Source organism: Syngnathus floridae, chromosome 1, assembly GCF_059516105.1.
Source record: "Syngnathus floridae isolate MCC-2025c chromosome 1, RoL_Sflo_1.0, whole genome shotgun sequence".
NCBI lineage: Eukaryota > Metazoa > Chordata > Actinopteri > Syngnathiformes > Syngnathidae > Syngnathus > Syngnathus floridae.
In genome coordinates, this window is record NC_142413.1 from 4758738 (window position 1) to 4772424 (window position 13687).

At 42.9% G+C, this 13687-nt stretch overlaps 1 protein-coding gene across 4 annotated transcripts in view; it reads left to right on the forward strand.

The window, feature by feature from the left end:
* Window positions 1–13687, forward strand: part of caap1 (caspase activity and apoptosis inhibitor 1) — a 23586-nt gene continuing 9899 nt past the window's right edge. The window contains exons 1-7 of one of the 4 annotated variants that reach the window (XM_088375456.1): window positions 1–178; window positions 377–559; window positions 692–776; window positions 844–904; window positions 1295–1362; window positions 1939–2124; window positions 2201–2384. In XM_088375456.1, the coding sequence (XP_088231582.1) occupies window positions 74–178; window positions 377–559; window positions 692–776; window positions 844–904; window positions 1295–1362; window positions 1939–2124; window positions 2201–2259 (747 nt within the window). In that variant the 5' untranslated portion in view covers window positions 1–73 and the 3' untranslated portion in view covers window positions 2260–2384. Of the gene's footprint in view, window positions 179–376; window positions 560–691; window positions 777–843; window positions 905–1294; window positions 1363–1938; window positions 2385–13687 lie in introns of those variants that run through there. The other 3 variants (XM_088375465.1, XM_088375446.1, XM_088375474.1) reach the window with 3 other exon arrangements.

Sequence of the window (13687 nt, forward strand, 5' to 3'; positions counted from 1 at the left end):
GACACACGAGCTTCCGCCTCAGCGGCCTTTTCGAACGGAGTTTGGCAGATATTTTGATTTATCTTAATCTAAAATGCTCAAAAAGAAGTCAAGTGGTAGTGGAAAGAAAAGGAAAAACCCTCCGTCGGAGGAGCGGCATCGAAGTAGTAAGCGGAGAAGCGCTGAAACTAACGTAGTGGTGAGACTTTTGACATAATTGGCGTTAAGATAGTGGCCTAAAGTAACGGAGTGGTGACACTTCTGACATAATTGGTGTCAAAATGGTGGCGCTTTGTGACAATCTGTAAATTATAAATGTCTTCAATTCCTTTAATAATTCTCTTGTAACGTGACGACGTCGGACGGTTGAGCGTGACAAAATTGGCGTCGCTTGCAGGACGAGTTGGCCGACCCGGAGCTGGACAGGGTCGGTAGTGATATCGAGGAAGGAGGCCTGGACCTTTCGGTGCCGTTCAAGCCCATCAGCGCATACGTGAGCGACAAAAAGACGATGCTGGAGCAGTGCTTCGGCGTGCTGGGCGAGAAGAAGCTCCGGAGGATGCTACCCGAGATGTTCAAGGTGAACGAACCCACCGATTGCACCACAGAACCAAGTAGTGCAATACATTGCTGGGAAATACCCTACGGGCTGTAATTATTATTATTATTTTTTACTATTGTCATAAAATTCGACCACCCTATTGACCCGCAGGATTGCACTTTGGAGGAGATCCGAAAAGTGTGCTGTGAGCAACTCGACCCAATCTCGGAGAGAAACATCATGCAGATCTTGTCTGGTAGCGAGACTGCGTCGAGCATCTTTGCACTTTGTACCGGACGATCACAACGGTTGTTGTGTTCTAGGGGAAGAAGTGACGAAAGATGACGACGCTAGCCAAAGCACACAACAGGCCTCAGAAAACCAGTGAGTTCCTCAGCTGTTTCCCCACATTTTATTCTTATTCATTTATAATTCTCACGACTAAATTGCATGTTTGCGTCCTTTTGACATCCTGAAAAAGGCATATTGGAGGGTGCCATCAGCAACGTTAAAGGTTATATAATGGTATTATTTTATTATTCTGGCAACTAAATACCCTTTTACAGGAGAATTTAAATTCTATCATTTAATAATTTCATCCCCAGTTTAATATTTTCCTTGTTTTGGGGCAGTAACTTTTATTTGCCTTTTTAAAATCATAATTGCAAAAGGAAAATTGCATTGGCTGGTTTTATTGTTACTCACTTTTATTTTCACCATTGTTTTTTATTATTACGGCAACTAAGTATCTTTTTTGGCATTCGTCTGTTGAAGGAAGGACAACAGTGTGGACTCCACAGAATGCAACGAAGGACTGGAAAAAATGGACAAACCCCAGCAAGGTAAGTTATCTCATAATAATGTTGATATTTGCCCTCAAAGTCAATAATACCTTTTATATAATAAAAACCGTCGACTACGGAAAAGGTTCACGTATCGCGGCACGCAAGACCTCGTCGTCCAGGAATCTGCGATACATTTGTTTTTGTTTGATGCGCGACGCAATTTTCGCTGACAAAGAAGAAGCATCCTCATCCTGGAGAAGAGCAAGAGAAGAATTTACGTGTCAACGTACACATCCTCGCTTAGTATCAAAGTTAAGGTATTGTCACTTAATGTATTTTTTGTTCTTGTTGTTCTTGTGATAAACGTTATGCTAGCTGATGATACAGAATGAAATGAAGTGAAAGCTATCATTTCAACAGGGGTGTGTAGACTTTTCATATTTGTTTGATTGTGGCGTGATTTATAGATTTTCTCATTTTTTATTACGGTGGCAATACTGTATGACAATGCAGAATGTTCCATTTTAAACTTAATAATACACTTGAGAATGATGTTACGTTTTAGCGGTTTGCTTGTTTTTGCCGATGTTGTGACTTAAACCCGATTGAGACTATACGTGGCTTTCTTGACAGGGGGCAGCTCAAGCGAGGAAAGCGACGTTCTCAGCATCAATGCGGCCGACAGTGACATCGACACCCCAAAAGAGGAGCCCCCGGTCAAGATGGCGGCCGATGACGGTGGCGGCCAACAGCCCAAGCCCACCGAGGCCAAGAAAGACATCCAAAGAGACATCGACCGAAGCGTGAGTGAGATCTTGGCGCCGGCAGACGAGGTGGCGGCGGCGGCGGCAGCTGCTGCTGCCGTCCAGCAGCGGGCCATTGCTGCTGCCGCTGCCGCCGCCACACCATGTCAGCCGTCCCTTCAGCAGCTGGAACTTTTGGAGCTGGAGATGAGAGCCCGCGCCATCAAGGCACTCATGAAGGCCAGTCATAGAAAAGACCCATAGAGAGGTCAAATGTCACAATTGTCATCTTATCTTGTGTTGTCTTGTAAATAAATAAACGAATGCCAACCTTAAGTCAGACAGTGTGAAGTGTATTTTTCACCTTGTCCGCTAGGTGGCAGTGTTACTCCGTCATCAATATGCTGCTGCTGTTTCGGAAGCGTTTCATTCATAGTTGGTTGGATATTGCTTTGCAAGTGATGCTTTCAATAATTGGTCTCGCTCCATTTTATTTCTTGACAATACTAAAAATAGTTGATATTGCTTAACATTACTTAAACAGTACAAGTTGCATTCATACTTGAATAGGCTATTTGTGGTAGCGTACTAACCAATCAGCATGATAATAAATAAGGGCGGTAACCATTATTCCATTTGTTAATCTAATCTCAATTATTTTCAAAATAATCAGTATATCAGATAAAAAAAGTTAAGTGTCCATCCCCTTTTCAAAAAATAAGACACTTGTAACTGACATTGCAGAAAATGTACAAGAATAAATTGATGATTCGGTGATCAATTGAGTAATTTGTTGAATTGTTGCCATACCCATTATTTCTGCTTTATAAATAATTGTCTTTAAATTTCCTGTGTGTCATTTGTCTCCAACACAAAACTGAATGCACCCAATGACGGTGCTGACGGGCAATAAATAACTCAGTGACTCAGTGGCCACATTTCATTTTGTGACACGTGGTGTTTTTCTTATCCAAGGCTAAGACCACTTGCCCACTGCTTTAATTAAATCCTGCGACAGAGCCCAAGTAAAGCAAATGTAATTTTTTATTTTTTCCCTTGAGAAATGAGCTCCATCTATTCTCCTCTCGCAACTCCCACCTCTCAACTTGTGCATTGACATGGCGGGCACATTTACATCGTCAAACAAGCATTAAAATTCTACCCGAGCAGCTGAGACACCGGTGAGGAAAAATGCTTTTGAAGTGAGACGACAGGCAGGACGGATGCGCTCGTTCAATCGAATTGACGTAATCAAATGAAATATCGCCGTAGTGCAACGAATCACCCTCACTTCCTGTTTGGCAACAGGACCAACAAACAATTCTCAGAATTCACATCCCGTTTTTTTTTTTTTTTTTTTTTATGGCTTAGGTTTTAGTGGTCAGGTTTTGACTTGACTCAACCTGGATTGTGATTTGGTTTTAGGCAGTTTGAGTTAGATTGTCGTGCAGGAATTTTTGATGGTTAAGGTTATGAGGGATTCAAAACCTGAACAACGAGGTTTTGCGCATTGCCCGAATGTTGATGTTTAATCAGATTACGTTCAAGGTCGTGAAGACATTTGGCAAGTTTTAATAGTTCTCAATAATTTTTCTTATTTACAAATTTATTTTTGTGCGCTGAGAAAGAAAAAAACCGTTTGCAACTATTTAGGAACCTGGACAAAATACCAACATTTGCTACGAGTGTGAGATACAACTAGCAGAAATTTAGTTCGGGAATATAGTTTGAAATTTAGAGTTGGGGGCGAGGAGATTAGACAAATTTGCCTGAGGTATGCTGATGTTTTGCGATATATTTTCTCTGGAGACGAGTTAAGTTTGCTTCGTATTTGTGTGGCTCTCCGTTACAAACAAGCATTTGGCGCAGCATCTTCAGTGTCAAATTAATCTGTGCCGCGAGTGGCATTAATGAGCTCGGGAAATGAACTATTTGTCAGTGGCTAAATAGTTTGCCGCACGTAAAACAATTTCTGCTGAATTAATCAAGGTGAGCCAAAGCCACTCACGTTAATCAATCCAGCAAATTTGCCGCAAGATTCAACAATTATTATTTTTTTTCCCCGCTTCAGTGGTTAAAGGTCACGTGAAAGTGATGAGTCACTTGGAAAGTTGACATCCGAGAAGCGAAAGATCCATCATGTGTCAAGCCCGATATATTTGTGGCAATGGTCCAGTATTGATAACCTTAACCGCAGACTATCGGGAAGCGACTCATTAAGGAGCGTGAGTAACGATGCGTCAGAGAGCGCAATCAGGCTCGGTGAGTGATGGACTGCAGCGCCGATGATGCTCAGCATGTTGGGAAGTTAATCGGCAGAGTTTTAGCAAGTTTGTCCTTTTTGGAGTTTTGCCGTATGTCAGATGAGACAAGTCAGCAACGTCGTGTTTGAGAAAAGAATGTGGTGTTTGGATTCAAGGTGACGATTAGGGTTGGAATACATATCTGAATTAAAAAAAAAAAAAAGCTTTAGCCATAATTGGCCTGAATTGGGTTTGGCTTGGAATCATTGCCCGCACGGTGCGCCAAATTGATGTGCAAGTGTCTGCTTCTGCAAATGGGCTTATGTTAAGGGAGCGTTCCCATGGTTACGTGGCCACCGCTTCAATGCCGCTCTCCGGGGAGTATCGGCGAAGCAGCGGCGCTTAGCGGAAAACGATTGGGGGGGGGGGGGGGGGGGCAGATTTCAACTCAAAGCAAGATGGAGGAGAAGACATTCATCTTGTTTAGCGGCCCCCCGCTCCCTTGCGGGTTAGCTGCCGCACTTTAGTATCCAATTGTGCCTATTATAGCTGTTAGTAACGCATAAATGTGCTACCTTGTCAATCAAAAGTGTAAACACAAGTTTGCAACCGGCTCTTTTCATTAACCCTTCATTAATTATAACCACCGGGAGTCTTCACTGAAGTCTTTGGTATCGGGAATGTCACATTCATTTCCGACACATTAGCGCCTGCCGGAAGATTTAATAAAGGAGCCCATTGAAATGTCATACCTGCTTACTGGGGAATGTCTTTTATATTCCACGTGTCTGGGCTCATTACGCAAAAGGCTTTTTGATAAGAATGGGCCTCAACTGTTTTCCCGTTTCCTTTTAGCATTGGGCGCTAACCGCTCATGTTCTTTGGTGCTTGGTATTTATGTCAAAACAATATTAATCTTTGGCTTTAATCCCACTTTCAGTTTCTGTGGGAAAATTCAAACCTTTTTAGTGTTTACATTGAGAAGATATCATTTTGGTGGCGCATTTTGAAATAAGAAGTTTGGAAAGCAAGTAGCATTGAAAAGCACAACCACGCGATCAATCACATTCACATAAAGAAGCGTTGTCCGGTTTTGAAAGGAGAAGCTATTACTCCAAACAGCAGTTATCCCCGACAATCTATAGACATACATCATCCAGAAGCAACACATTCATCACAGGGCAGCAAAAAAAAGAAAGATACGTTGGGTAATAGCGCTGATTGGATCTCGGGAGAACGCCTCAAACGTTTGCCATCGTTCATTCTTTGCAAATAAAAGCAGGCTGGTGCTTTTATGTGCTGCGAAGAATTCAATTTTTTCAAAAGGAACCTTTTTGCTTTGAGTGCAGCGTCGATGGCAATCCCAAAAACTGCATCCACCAAGTCACGCCCACCCAGAATCGGAACAGTGAATCCTCAAAATGCACTCGTGATATGTAGACACCCTCTAGTGGTACACTAAAGTATTACCGCTTGAATACAGTTCCCTCGTATTTTAATTGTGAATTTGCTCTTTTTGATCAAGAAAGTACTGCTCTTGTTTAATTCGTGTTTGTTTGCACCAAAAGATCATTTTGTCCCCTTACTGTTGTGACCTCTAAACCAAATTATGATTTTTGGCACACACCTCAAAACCTATTGATCATACATGTATGTCACCGTGAAGAAAACAACCTTTTGGCATCCAATCTAATTTCTGAGCATCTTGAAGCAACTCTTCCCCGCCAAGCTTCCGCCGCAATACGGATAAATAACAAAAAACAAGCGCTCTTTGTGTGTAGCCTTCTCGCACGGCGTACAGTTCTGAACTCAATTTCACGCGCCGCTGCCTCCTCGGACAATTCAGACAGGCTGATGCCAACAGCACAACGTGAAGAGGCTTTTTTTTCCCCCCTTCCTTTTTTTTACGTGTGCTTTTGTGCGCCAAGAAATGGTGTCAAGAGAATAGACTCGCACACGTACAGCGAGAGGAAGGCGCGCAACAGCAGGGGAATTGTTTTCTTAGTCGCTCATCCGGTGTTTGTCCCGCCGTGTGTTTGACGTCGACATGAAAGGCAATCCGTGGCGAAAAGCCAATGTGCTAACATCAGCATGGAGAAAAGGAAAAAAATGAATAAAGCTGATCCCGTCAACACAATTGTACTACAACGTGCGTTACAGATGTGTTTTATGTAGGCTAGTGCTAACATTAGCTTGTCGATTCTATCAATTAACAGGTTAGTTGATTTATAAAGTTCCGACCAATATGTTTGTGGCTATTTTGAGCTTGGCAAAATGGCCAAGAGGGGGCGCTGCAGGAGTTGTTTAGGCTGCCACCTTATTTTGGACTCCCGCTATCCCTTAAGGATCGCCACAGGAGCTAAGAGGCATTGATTTACATAGATCAACTTGAGTACTTTGGAGGGGGGGCGTAAAAGTGCTCTCGATTTGAGCAGAGACAATTTTGTTGCAGGGAATGATCAATATTCTAGAAAGGCCGTCGAAATCAGTGAAAGAACGACACGGATCAACTTTTTACGATTGCCGCAGCTTTCCCGGAACCTTACGGCATTTACTGGCATCGGAACCTCATAAAAAATTCAGTTAAGTGAACGGAAGCGGTGGAGACTTCCCAGTGGTGAGGTCTAGATTTTAAAAACCGCAGTAGTGATCATGACTAAGCATTGTATACTAAAAACAGCCCTTGGGGAGAGAAAAAAAATATATTTTGGTGATATTAGTGAGTTTTTTTTTATCCAGAGGTTAAAATAACTTTCAGAGATAAAATGGTGATTATCTCACTTAGCCTTTCCCTTTTCCGTATTTAACACGAGTGGACAAGTTCATAAATCAGCCACTTAGCTTAATGCGCCACTATTCTTTTTAGGGGGAAGTAAATGACTACTCAAGGCGCATTTATCTTTGTTAGTATTTTCGAAAGATGCGGGCCACTGAGGATGCTGTTCAGTAAAGGACACAAATAGGGGTGGGAGGGGGAGGGGGGTCGGGGATTGGATGGGAGCACACTTGAAATCCCATCTGTTAGCATCTGTGGCTTCCCAGTGAACAAAAGGTCAGTCAATCTTTCAAGGCTTCGTATGTGTCGGAGATGACTCATTTCCAAAGGCGGGTTTGCTCCAACGAGGTCTTTATCTCCCGTCACATTTTGGAGCCAGCTACATCCAAGAAGCTTTCAAGTCTTTTAAAGCTCTCCGTAAACCAACAGTTGCATCATTTGGAAAACTTGAAAGCCCCAACCGGAGTCTCCTTGTCAGCAGTTTTTGAAACTTCCACCGCCGCCGGCGCTAACAAATAACGGCAAGTTTAGCTAGTGTGAAATCGTATAACAGGGCTGTTAAACACAAACTTGATGGAGGTGAGTCTGATCTTGCGGCCTAAATATTTGAATCTCATCTTGATGCTGCGGCGATGATGTATTTTTGCTACCATGGCTGATTTTTTTTCTTTTTTTTTTTGGACTATATCAAATTGAATCCAAATTGTGTGTGCTCACAAGGATCGTGAAACCTCTTTTGGCAAGTAGGAGCTGACAGTGATTTCATTTGTCGGAGGAGATAAATCATAGTAGATATTGAGCGCGTCTCTCGTGCCGCCCTGATTTAATTTGGTGGTGCAAGAAGAAGAAGAAGCTACGCTCACGCTGAAGGTTGCACCGTCTCAGCATTTCAATTAGTTGCGCTTCTTTTTTTTTTTTTTGGGGAGGTGGGTGGTTCAAGCAGGGTTTGGCAGTTTTTCCCCTTCTACCATTTATGATGACTTATACAAACAAAGAAGCCAAACAAACCAATTAATTAACAATCGGACTAATCGGCAAACTGCGAAACTGATTGCCGAAAGAGAGAAAAAAAATCTGACAAACAGACCAGCTAGCCAAATTACAAATGGACTGACCAACGTCGACCAAGAGACGTAGCCAACAAACCACACAACAAGCAAACCCACAAAACAAATGAACTACCAAAACATGGCAACATGGTGGCTGAAAGGCAGATCGAAAAAGTCCATCGATTGACGCAATCGTCCTCTTTTTTTTCCACCATTTTATGCTCTGCTGGAATGAAAAGCCGCACATAGCAGTGAATGCTTTCGGCGCTCCGCTTTTCAAGAAGACCGACAATAAAGGGTTTTTTTTTTTTGGGTGAAAAGCTGTTTTTCAGTCAACTTAAATTCAAATAAAGAACCATCTGCGGGTGAGGAGTCGACGCGTTCGAGGGCACCTGATGCGAGCGGGGTTGCAATTGGAGGCGCGACGGGAACGTCGAGTGCGGCGGGTGGCTCGTCTGACAAGAGGACAGGAGCTGTCATCCGCAAAACAATTTGTGCCCACGACTCAAAGCTGAAAGCTATATTTTACCGCGTGGCTTCAAATTGCTTTTGTGCATCCGGGTGGCTTTTTAAATAATGCAATCGGTTAAAAGCTCCTGGTGAATTCGACGCTTAGATGACATGGAAAGCGGCAATTGATCACTTTTTTTTTTTTTTTAGGAAAGAGGGTAATCGTTTTTGCGCCTTTTTTTATGTCTTTGACGATTTGAGCGTCATTTAAAGGACTGTTTTGAGACAATGATGGTTGACTGATCTCGTCAAATTTTGTGGCTCCTTCCTCGGCCTTCCCGCCACCGCTCTGCAAATTGATTGTTTTTGGTTTCTCCCTCTAGCCGATGCTCTTATATGGAAATCAATTCTGATTGACGGACAAAATGATTGAAATTCCGAGGAAACCTTCCCTGGGGTTTTTTTTGGGGTTGTCAATCCGAAACATTTGCTTCCTCCTCGTTTGACTTAAGAGCCATGAGAGGCATTTGTGTGCATGGTCGTACATTGAGCGCCGTGGTTTGTTTACCCCCCCCCATCCCTTTCTGGATGTGTCGTCTCATTGGCAAAACGCGCAAGTTCGCCCTCTGGACGCCAGGCTGACAAAATGATAGATCAGTTCTTCCATATTGGCTCGCTGATCTATAGTCACGCCTCCCTTTGTCCTTGCCGTCAGAGTAGATATTGGCATTTGCCACTCAGGAGACCGCCCCCCCACACCCTTCAGCCCCTCCGGTCCCTTAACTACCGATTAGTCAAAGGAGCCTCGGCTTGTGGAATAATTAATGTTCAGCATCGGGGTTTTTACTCTGCGTCGCAGCAGAGGGTCGGACACCCTGCGAGAAGAGAGGTCGCGGCTGGATCAATGTTCACGCTTGCCCAGGTTAACCTCACGTCTGAGAACCAATGGAAAAAATGAATGACCCAACCGGTTCAAACCGATCGTCTGACTTTCACTTAGCTTTGAATCAGCCGTTCATTTTTTTTTTCCTCCATCTCGAGCGGATGAAATATTCATGACGCTCGGATTGTGACGGTCCCCCTCTTTGACCTCCAAAACCAAACCACTGCCCTGTTATTACAGCCCCGGCATACGGAGATACACCACAAATATGAAATTGCACAATTACACCTCCCCCGGTGGATTAAATCACGGTAAATGTCAAATAAAAACATTGTCCTTGCCTCCCTGAGTAATTGTTGCATTATTTAGGCCATTTGTATGATGGAACGCAAGAATGAGCACTTAAATAGAATTGATGGAGGTATGATGATAGTGTTACTGCGGCTTCACACCAAGTTCTTAAAGCGTCGTTTTGCTCATGGCGAATCATTGGGACCATTTCTCGGAGGTTCAGTTTTCATCTACTATTGGACACCGATTTTTTTTTTTTTTTAAGAAAAGCATACAAATATTCAGATACAAAAATTCTCTCAATATTTGCATATCATGATAAATTCATTGTTTGCTGCTTATTAAATGCCACTGAGCAAATCTCAGCCCGAATGTTGAGCTGACAACTGAAACTAATGTTAATAACTAATAAATCATTTTTGCTCACGATAATGACATTTCATCAGCACTGCCGTATTTTTTTTTTTTTTGCAATTTCACTCACTATTGCACTTTTTTCATCGGATGAAGAACAAATCGTTGATTCCATTTCTCTCAAGCAAAGCCGCACAGATGGTTGAGATATGGAGATTGTTTTCAGCATCGTTATCCAACACTCAAACTGGCGTCACATCTCCAGAGATGGGAAAAAAAATCTGTATTTCTTTAATGAACTGCGAATAATCACTGCAAGCTTGCTCTGTGTTTCCATCCACAGGCAAGTTCCAGATAACGTGGGGATTTTGAATTAGTGTGGCTAATTATGAGGATGATTGTACATTTTGGTGGTGGTGGGGGGGGAGTTTATCATTTGTGCGTTTCATCTGAAAATATGCTGCCAAGCGGACCTAAATGAAAACAAGTCATTTTACTTTCAAAGTGGCTCGGAGGCAGACGGCTTCTTATGAAACTTTGATTCCAAGCGGCTGACCTTAATCCCCCTTTTTCGTGGCTCCTTTGAACGCGCTCCGTGCTCTTAAAGGAGCATTAATCGATAATGAACTCAATCTAGCCACATTAGATCCCCATTAGGGATATACTATATATATATATTTATTCCTGACAGAAATAAAGAGAGCTTTTTATTTAATTCCCCCCCCCAATAAAACAGTAGTGTAAGCAAATATGAACGTACCCACTTCGCAGCCTTTTATCACAGCAGAAGGGTGAAATAATAATAATAGTTTTGTGAGGTTGCGTTCGAGGACCAATGACATGCCAACATTTTGAACGGGATGAACCAATTTTATTTTCAGGTCTGTTGTCCCCTCCCCAAAAAAGGTCAGAAATTTGATGCAATATTAGTGCTGTACTGACGAGCTTGAAAAGTTCAGATATTGTTACGAGTCCCATCGCAGTATGACTGGCTGGTGGACAGCTTAGTTCTCGAGTGAGATTCATAATGATACCTCAAGGACAGGATATCCATCCATCTGTCTGTCTGTCCGTCCGTCCGTCCGTCCGTCTTATACCTTTGCCTGGTGGACAAGGCGGGCAAACCAGAAGGAGTAGCATTCTATTGATGCTATGTGACAACGAACTGATTTAATATCTTGGACTATTTTCTTCATTAACTCATTCATTGCTAACCCTCTTAATATCTTTGACGTCTATAACCGTCAATGGCACTGAATGGGTTAATTTTTTTTTTTTTTTTACCACCGTCCTGAAACTTTACTGACCTGCCTGTACTGCGGGTATTTTTATCAACCATAGTAGCCAATGCCCCAAACTCTAAACCAGTTCACCCACCTGCTTTACCGCTAGTAACTTCTGAGTCGGTTCTATATTTCCCCCGGAAGGTTGCCGTTATCAGTCTATTATTCTCGCGTCGGCTTTGTCTCGCTCTCCCCGAGACCATTTTCTGACAGGAAGTATTACCGCCATTACAGATGACTCGATACTCCTGTCAAAGGAATGCGACTGATCACATGGCGCGTCGGGAAGTGCAGCGCGGCGCCAGCTCGGGGACAGTCAAATGGCTTGAAATAATAGGGTGCACGCCGGGTGCCTTGACAGATAACGCCGATGAGGCCGTACAATAGACGACGGAACAAGCAGGAAATGGCTTTGTGTCACAGCCGTTGCCTCCTTTCAGATGTGGACAAATATTCACGGCGAAATAGATCAAACGCACCCGTTCCGACTTGTACGTCTGCTGGCGTTTTTGTTTAATGAGCTTTTAATAAGAAATCAATCTCATTGGAATCAAAACATCCATCAAAACAGGCAATTTACCTGCAATTAAAAAAAAACCATTAAAGCATCATTAAATCCTCATTCTGGCTGTTTTTTAAGAGGTGGCGGCGATCAACGGAAATTATGAACTAGGTTTTCTTTGGACTTCTTTGGTCTGTCCAATTTTGTGGATTGCTTCAAAATTCAGGGAAAATTACGCAGGATTCAAAATAGAATTGGCCTTTGGAAGTTCAGCTGCGGCTTTGACAAATTCGGAAGCAGCGGCGGTTTGGGCCATTACAGTGTAGATTAATCTGTAGTGAAAAACAAATATGGCCCCCAACTCTCGTATTTCCGACTGCCGCGCCGTTTACAAGCACTTTCAAGGACAACACTTCATAAGCAATCGTCGCAGCAGGCGGGAAAGAAAAACAAATGATGCTTGACAATCTTGGGCTGATTTCAATCGAAGCTTTCAATGGTGTCGTGAATGAACAGATTCATTCACAGGGGCTTTTCCTTGTCATGGGGCAAAAAAAAAATGATGTCGTTTGACCTTCAGCTGTTGCCACTCGAGCACATATCACCTATGCTGCTATTCCAATAAATCAAAATTGCCTGTCGCCGGTTTCGGGATGAATCAGCAGTTTGCGGCGGGACTTGATTAAATTTTATCTTGATTTCATAAAACATTTAGACACACCAATTAAAGAGGCAGCTGACTGGAGTCACTAATCTTTCATGCTGTCAAGGAAGATCACGCGCTACGACGCTAACGTGATCGATATGTGGGCCACCGTCAAGTGGAACGTCAGAATTTGTGTTGCAAGGTGAGGGCTAGCCTGGTGAGTGACGTGGGAGTCGGCCAGTAAATTGTTAGCGTTGTCTTTTGTTAGCATAGGATAGCAACTGTTTGCTAACTGGCTAACCGTTAGCTAGTCATTGTGCTAAGTGTTGTGTTTTTTCCCAGTGTGATTTGTTATTTTTATTTTTTTTTTTACAAAATGAGGGGAAGAGCCTTTCCTAACTTGATGTTGTAGCGTATGAGGATTTCTAGCGAGTACTGTTTGTGTTTCGCATAAAATGACAATCTCTCGTATTCTTCACCGCACATCTTTACAGGCTGGCTTTCGTTATGACTCGCTCTCCCTTTCAGGTTGTAAATTGACTTTGAATGCTATTCTGTAATCTGAATAAATCCCGCATCCTTTTCACTGGACCGGCGCCTCCCCTCCATTGATTTACAAATGACCCATGTGCTGTATTATTAATCAGATTTTTTTTTCCTATTATGTGCAAGCTTGTGTTATTGCACCGGGTTTATCATTTGATACGATGCTTTTAATGTGCTTGTGTTTCACGTGGTATTTATGGACGCGGCCGCTTCGGTGTGTGACATTGAGGCAGTTGTTGTGTCCGGATGCTAATTATGCGATTTTATGACGAGACCTTTTGATAACGCCGCTAATTCCAAATGGCAAATGTGACGCCTGAGCTGGATGCCATCACTGTGTTGTGTTTTACACCACCAACTGGCGATTGTTAAACGAGTACGTTAGCATAGCGGTTAGCGTAGCTGACATTTTAGTCCTGGGTTGGGCTGGGCTAATTTTGTGCAAATCTGGTGGTCGTGCTTCAGGCTCCTGCTGTGATTTCTATTTAAAGATTGATTTCTTGAGTTTTTTCCATAGGATGTGTCCACCACCATCCCACATTTCATTAGTCACAGATTGTCTCCAAGGCTTGGGAGTAAACAATCAGTTCATTCCTAATCAAGCAAAATGATGTCG